At 37.5% G+C, this 8,101-nt stretch overlaps 2 protein-coding genes across 3 annotated transcripts in view; one reads left to right on the forward strand and one right to left on the reverse strand.

The window, feature by feature from the left end:
- Positions 1–6,258, reverse strand: part of LOC106869265 (periodic tryptophan protein 2 homolog) — a 43,417-nt gene extending 37,159 nt beyond the window's left edge. Inside the window, exon 1 of one of the 2 annotated variants that reach the window (XM_014914933.2) lies at positions 5,952–6,258. In XM_014914933.2, the coding sequence (XP_014770419.1) occupies positions 5,952–5,969 (18 nt within the window). In that variant the 5' untranslated portion in view covers positions 5,970–6,258. The remainder of the gene's footprint in view (positions 1–5,951) is intronic. The other variant, XM_014914932.2, reaches the window with a different exon arrangement.
- Positions 6,259–6,481: 223 nt separating this feature from the next.
- Positions 6,482–8,101, forward strand: part of LOC106869266 (V-type proton ATPase 16 kDa proteolipid subunit c) — a 14,665-nt gene continuing 13,045 nt past the window's right edge. The window contains exon 1 of the mRNA XM_014914934.2: positions 6,482–6,854. Within this exon, the coding sequence (XP_014770420.1) occupies positions 6,779–6,854 (76 nt within the window). The 5' untranslated portion in view covers positions 6,482–6,778. The remainder of the gene's footprint in view (positions 6,855–8,101) is intronic.

The following is an 8,101-nucleotide window of genomic DNA, read 5'->3' on the forward strand; positions in this document are numbered from 1 at the left end:
GATCACCTTCTTTTACGAAACTTCATTGGCTTTCATATATTTATATTGATATACATATATATACGTGTGTTTGGGTGCGTGTGCGTATATACATCTCTATATATAAAGATGATGCGTAGTCTAGACGGCGTTTTTAGATTTCATTATTCTCTTTAACCCGGGCAACGCCGGGTATTTCTGCTAGTTTCATATATATATAGTGGCTGTGTGGTAAGTAGCTTGCTTACCAGCTACATGGTTCCGGGTTCAGTCCCACTGCCTGGCATCTTGGGCAAGTGTCTTCTACTATAGCTTCGGGCCGACCAAAGCCTTGTGAGTGGATTTGGTAGACAGAAACTGAAAGAAGCCTGTTGTATATATGTATATATATGTGTGTGTGTGTGTCTGTGTTTGTTCCCCTAGCATTGCTTGACAACCGATGCTGGTGTGTTTACGTCCCCGTCACTTAGCAGTTCGGCAAAAGAGACCGATAGAATAAGTACTAGGCTTACAAAGAATAAGTCCTGGGGTCGATTTTCTCAACTGAGGGCAGTGCTCCAGCATGACTCAAACAAGTAAAAGAGTAAAAGAGAATATGTACATCAGGTAGGGCCATGCAGTGAAGAACTTGACTTTCCACCTGCACTGATCAGCTTCAGTCCCACCGTGTGACACCTTGAGCAAGAGTCTTTTACTCCTGCCACAGGACAGTAACTGGTCTGAAGATCCTGCGCACCCACAGGTAACACTCAAATTAGCAAGAAACTGACTCAACCATAATAAAATGTTGTGTGTGTGCCTCCTCATTTCCATATTGCTGAGTAGCTGTAAACAAGCATCACTGTCATACAAGCAGTGTTCTTTATTTCCTGTATTCTGTGGAAACATATCTGGTCATGGAAGAAATATTACCTTATTTGGAAACAGATGTAGGTTGGCAACAGAAAGGGCATTGACACCATGAAAATGAGCCCCAACAAATTCCATCTCACCCAAGGGTTCTGAACCATTTTTTTAATCTATGAGCCCTTTTTAATTCCTATTTTATTCTTACTGGACCCTCATACCCATTCAATGTTTAAAAAAAAATCCTATTATATTTTTATAATTAAATATTAGGAATTGAATTTTAAAAATTGTTAAAATACTTGGTGTATTCATCATCATTTAATGACCGCTGTCCATACTGGCATGGGTGGGATGGTTTGACCAGGGCTGGCAAGCTGGAAGGCTGCACCAGACTCCAGTCTGATTTGGCATGGCGCCAACCATTCTGAGAGTGTAATGGTTGCTTTTATGTGCCACCAGCAGCATGGGTACCATTGGCGAGACACCAGTATCTGCCACGACTGCAATTTACTATGGGTCTTCTCAGAAGTATAACCAGTTTATTGTATATAAATTTTAACAACAAAATCTTATGTGGATCCCTCAAGGGTCATGTAAACCCTAGATGAGAACCACCAATCCAACCCTATGGGAGCATGAAAAAAATGGGTGTAAAAACCATGACGATGGAATGATGGTCATGGCCAGAAAGGCCTTTGATCATGGATGGGTCTGTTTGATCGAGGCAAATCAGGGCTGACTAACCTATAACACTACACCCACACTACTAAACGAACATTTGTATCCCTCATCATAAAGGGTCACCTTGTTCAGATTCACACTGAAAACCCCCAGAAGCCAAGGTGGAGAGACGGTGATCAAGCAAGACAACAGAATAAGTTGAAACCAGCCCAGAATTATGAAAAAGGCAAAGTGGACCCGAGCAGGATTTGAACTCAAAACGTAAAAAGACCAAAATTAAACACTCCTAAGCATTTCGTCCAACGCTCCACAGAATTTGTCACACCCCACCACCACTCGTTTTGACCTGAATTACAAACCTCACAGCAACTATTATTGTTCTTTTGTTTGTGTCAAAGAAAAGTCTATATGGCATTAATGAGTCTTCTTTGAGAAGTCTCATTAATGTCAAAGACATTAACTGCTAAATAAAAGACAAGTTCACATTCTTGAAGACGAAGGACATTCCACTGAAAAGATGGTCACGAACCAAACAGCTGCTTGACAGACTCCCCCACCCCACCACCACCAACTAAAAGTACCTCGTAAATTGTAACATGCATGTACACACACACAAACGCACACATATGTACATATATAAACACAAACATATCTACAGGTGTACACGGATATATTAGGTTAAAATTAAGATGGGGAGAGAGAGAGAGAGAGAGAGAGCACAGAAGATGAGAGAAAGAGAGGGAGAAAAGGATATAGGAAAATAAATAGATAAAAATAAAAAGAGAATAAAGCAGGTACATGCATGCGTACATCTGTGTGTGTGTAAATATTCATTGATTCCAAGCACTGAAGCAATAAGGTCACCAGGTTGACCTTTGTCGGTCAGAGTTATCCATCCATGGGTAATCAATTAATTCGACTTTGAGATTGTAAAGTAAATGAAATAGTTGGGACTAAGGAGTGAACCAACACAAGGTAAGTCCATAGATCAGTAAACACCTCTTTATTGTTGTGTAATATTTGTATTAAACTATGAAGAGAGAGAGAGAGAGAGAGATTCTTGCAAATTGTCCTGTTAAGTAGGCAAAACATTTCAAAGAATGTGGTTAAGTGTCCTCACAAAGAGAACCGGTAAGAACATTTTAGGGAAAAGAAGAAGGAAAAAGACCATGAATGGATGGAAATAGAACATCTGGGATGAAGCATGAACTCTCATTATGGCAGCAGAAAGCTGTTGAAATATTTGGTGTCAATAACCAGCCATTAGAATGGTAAATGAGAGCTGGCAATAATGAAAAACAAAAAAGGGAAGAAAGGAAAAAGAAAACGATATGATGGAGCCAAGGTTGTTACAGATAGAGGACAACAGAACAGGATATTCTAGGGTCATGGTTAGTCCACAGTCTGTAGGGAGCACAGGGCTGGTTTCCTGGGTTCTCTGGTGTGTATATTCCTTCCTAAGTTATTTTACTAAATTCTTTGCTATATTTAAAGTAATTGAAAGAAACACAGAGCATCTCAAAATAAATACAGTAACGAAAGGGTTAAGGAGATATCAGAGGCCCTATAGAAAATTGAAGGGATATTACGATGCTTTGTAGCATATTAAGGGTATTACAGGATCTGTATCAGGTTATGGTAGTATGAGGGAGCCATGTAGCATATTATGGGAATATCAATATGGTGTTCAGAGTAGTAAAGCAACATTAGGGGCTCTGTAAGAATATTAAGGGTATGATGTAGCTGTGTGTTTAAGTAGTTTGCTTCTCAACATGGTTTTGGGTTCAGTAGCTCTGTGTGACCCCATAGGTGCTTTCTACTATAGCCTTGAGGCAACCAAAGTATTGGGAGTGGGTTTGGTAGATGGAAACTGAAAGAAGCTTGTCATGTATGTGTGAATGTTCGAGAGTAAGTTGATTATATCGACCCCAGGGATCAACTGGTAAATAATTTACCAACCCTGAAAGGATGAATATGTAGCATATTAATCAGGGCCCAGTAATATAACTGGTATTGGCAATCACTCAGTAATCAACAGACACATAGTCTGATACTTGTCTGTGAGAATGTTCCTATTATTACCTCAAATTAGTGCTACTAATGTGTAATATAATTAACATTAATTATAACACTATATTAATTACAGTTAATTATTCATTTCTTTTTAACACTATATTTCATTATCATTGCTGCTGTTTGAACACTAAGTCAGTCTCTATCAAGCAGACCTTACAGTCAGATATTCCAGCTGCAACCATCTCACCCAATCTTTCTTTTACTTTTGGGTTCAGTCCCACTGCATGGCACCTTGGGTAAGTGTCTTCTACTGTAGCCTCGGGCTGACCAAAGCCTTGTGAGTGGATTTGGTAGACGGAAACTGAAAGAAGCCTGTCATATATATATATATAACACCTCTCCTAGCAGCTGGAAACCCAGTCTTCCCGAAAACACCTTAAAGCTGACCACCACATCATCACCATTTAACATCTGTTTTCTCCATGCTGGCATAAGCTGGACAGTCCTTTTAGGAACTGGCAAACCAGAAGACTGCCAAACTCTGTCTGTCTGTTTTGGTATGGTTTTCACAACTGAGTGCCCTTCATAACTGCAACCACTTTATAGTGTACTGGGTGCTTTTCGTTGCCCCAGTACTAGCTGGGTCACCAATGGAAGAACAGTCTTGAGGAAGATGACCTTGTGTCATGTGATGAGGGGTTAACATATGATAAAGAGCAAGAGAAAAGGTTTGTTGCCATAGAGGAGATACATAGTTATTCCACTGGAAAAAAGGGAGAGAGAGAAAAGATTGTTTCCCCCTTAAGCTTGCTCACAAAGCACAGAACCTGTGCAAATCGGTCACTACCACCAGGGGCCATCTGACAGTAAACCACAGCCTAGACTAACATGAAAGTGCATGGCTAAGTGGTTAGAGGTATTCGGCTCAGGATCGTAAAGTCGTGAGCCGAAAACCGGGTTCTCGTTGTTCCAGTCCATCAGCTGGCAAAAATGAGTTGGACCTAAAGGCCAGCCTTGTCATACCTCATGTCACGTTGAATCTCCCTGAAGACTACGTTAAGGGTACACGTGTCTGTGGAACGCTCAGCCACTTCCGGTTTTACATAGACTTACATTATCTCCCTAGACAAATGCTCCCTACTCAATTACATCCATGGTTCAAGACCGCACTGCATCCACCTGGCTAAGAAACACTATCTCCCCTCATATATATATATAATCAATTCAAATAAACGATGGGCACTGGATCACTGATTCGAGTATTCCAATGCCCCATGCCGTTGCTAGATACTCGTTAATACTGTGCAGGGATTCTTACGCCCTCTTGGTAGGTTCTGTTTTTGCCCCTCAGGGTTTTAGCAATCGTTCTCATCAGGCCAGCCTTGTGAAGATGCCGGGTTAGCCAGTGATGACACCGACCGTGTATGAAATTGACATGGATGGCAGTCTATTTGTAGCACTTGACACTTACACACATGTATACGTATACATATATATGCATACACACTCCATGGCATAAACATACTCATATTGATACCACACACATATAAACAAACACTTCATACACACAATAACATCTTAGACACAAACACATGCGCGATATTCGTGTAGGGTTAAGCCCCCCAAATTTCTAAGATATACACAAATGAGTGTGTGTGTGTGTGTATATATATATATATATGCTACATTCGACTTCCTTCAGCATTTTCTGTGTTTACAGTACCATGCCCGAGGTTCCGTCCGAGAAGTACTTGTTAACAACCAAACCATGTGTGTAAACCCAAAAGTTAATCCAAACCACTTCGCTTTAAAAAAATGCTTTTCTATACAATGTTTTGGTCAGTGAACATTAATATTAAGGAAAAAATATAAGGTTCTGTCATATTCAGAATTGTTAACTGTCGTATTTTCGTCATCATACGGATATTAGAAGCCAAACTATAATTATAAAGTTAAGCTGAGTTAAGTTTCAGCTATGATACTTAAAGACAGCATGTGCGTGAAATAAACATGTTGTTGAATAAGATGTTGATATTTACAATTAATTTCTTTAAAATGATTATTAATTAAAATTATATAGCCTATATCGTACATAAAACACTATTTCTGATTTAGAAAAAAAGTTTTCTTACCAAAACTTGTTACCGATAAATATTTATAAACTGTATATTTTAATTTATAAATGTGTACGCTAATAAAAGATTAGAGTTGATTACAAACTTCGAGAAAAATAAATTAAAGAAAAATAAAGAGATGTTAGCAAATAGATGGAATATTAGACATAATTGGATAAATTATTTTAAAATATTAAATCAGATTCCAATTAAAGAATATAAAACTAACAACAATAATAATAATGATGATGATCTATAATTAATTATAATAAATTTAATAATATAATAATAATAAATTTTAAATAAACTTACCTGAAATGAAAACTTCATCGTGAGATGAGGAAGCAAGGCAAATGTTTACAGATAACTATATGTATATACACACATGTATATATATATATGTAAATAAATAGATATTGCTTTTAATATTAAATATTATTACAATATATAAGTGACAGGGATTTTTTTTTCACCTTAAATAAATAGCTTTAGGTTCGAAACCTCAACATTTTGCCATGTGGCGACATGAGTCAAGAATTATTATTCATTTATTTTTTTATATATTTACTTCTTTAATTGATATTTTTTTATTCGGTTCTTATTTTCTTTTTCCTTTTTTTGAAACTTACAAAGAGGAAAAGAGAAAGAAAGAAACAAAAATGAAAGAAGGAAAGAAAGACAGAAAGAAAGAAAGAAACGGGGGGGGGGGAAGCAATGTAAAGCGGAAACGGAAGTGCATGTACATTTCAGAACAAGACTGATTCCGATTGGTTAACATCGACCAGATTGGTTAACGTGATTCTGATTGGTTACAACCGACCAATGAAAATGCTTTATTTGTTGTAATTCATGTCCAACCAACACAATCATATGACTACTGCGCCATTTCTGCGTGTGTCTTTGATATTTCCCAATTCAGTTGTTGGTCTCTGAAGAGAACCTGCCCTGCCCTGCCCTCTCGCTACCTTCACCACAGTCAGAGCAACCCCTGTTCATTCATCCTTACCTTACTATATTTATATATAATTACTATATATATATATAGTTAGCTCTCTGTCTCTATCGATATATAATCAATATATACACATATATATATATATATACCCGTTCATCGTTGAAACCTTAATTACTCACACATCATGTCTACCGACGATGCTCCAATTTATGCGCCGTTTTTTGGTGTAATGGGTGCCACATCAGCAATGGTATTTAGTGGTAAGTTTTAAACACGCATATATTCTATATAATTATATCCTATAATAATATATACATACATTATAATTTTCTTCTTTGCTTCAAATGTTCTGTCCTGAATATTTTTTTAAAATATTACCATGAACAGTATTATTAATGTTGTTTTAACCCCTAAAATTATAATAATTTAAATGTGATTTGAGTTCCCTATCATTTATTACGTCCCTTTACGTTTTGAGTTCGAATCCTACTGTGGTCAACTTTGCCTTTCATCCCTCCGGGGTCGATAAAATAAAGTACCAGTCTAGTACTGGGGTCGATAGTATCGACTGACACTCCTACCATCAAATTTACAAGGCTTGTTGCCGAAATCATACTGTTTTTAACTATTAATATTTAATAATATTCTGTTTTATGTTCAACTTCAATTGTCATTTGCATTTTGAGATCGAATCCAGCTTAGGTCGACTCTGTTGGTTCGCCCTTCGTCATGGGATGGCTGTGTGGGATTGTCATGGGAGTGAGTTCCACTTGTCAAGTAATGTGAACTAGCGTAGAAACAGCAGCGAAATCATAGCGTGCCAACAAAATGACTACCTTGAATTAAGTAACCTAGAACTAAATTTGTATTCTAGGAAAAAAAAAAAAAAAAAAAAAAATTAGGCATTGTTGTCACGACTGGAACGGCCTTTGGGGCCATAAGTTTGATTTTGTCTACTCAATCAGGACTGACCTGAGGTTGATCAAACGTTATTCACTTCAGTCGACATTGCCCTGTCCACACACACACATCCTGTTTGGGGTCAATGGAATTAGTAACAATCTAGTATTGGTGGTCAATACATATCTATAACTATAGTCTTTCTCTATTATCCACCACCACCGCTAGTCACCGAGATGTGACCTTGTGCCTATGTTATGAAAATCATTGTTGTTGCTACTATTACTGTAGCCGCCACCGCCTACATCAATCTGTGTCAGTCAGTTTCCATTCTAGAAACTAAACTCATCAACATAAATGATTGGCCGTTCCTTGTTTATCGGAACCGACAATTATTATTACTACTACCAATGCTTGTTGCTGTCACTATTATTACTGGTCGTCCAGCCTTTGCTGGAAACGGTAATCAAATATCCCTCATATCGCATTCCAACTCTCTTAGAACGTAAGAAAAATACAAAAAAAAAAAAAAAGAAAGAAAGCCTAGTTTTAGATGTATCAAAGACGATATGGTTAGTCACGGTTGGAAATACCTGTTAATGATAAT

Source organism: Octopus bimaculoides, chromosome 13 (genome assembly GCF_001194135.2).
Source record: "Octopus bimaculoides isolate UCB-OBI-ISO-001 chromosome 13, ASM119413v2, whole genome shotgun sequence".
NCBI lineage: Eukaryota > Metazoa > Mollusca > Cephalopoda > Octopoda > Octopodidae > Octopus > Octopus bimaculoides.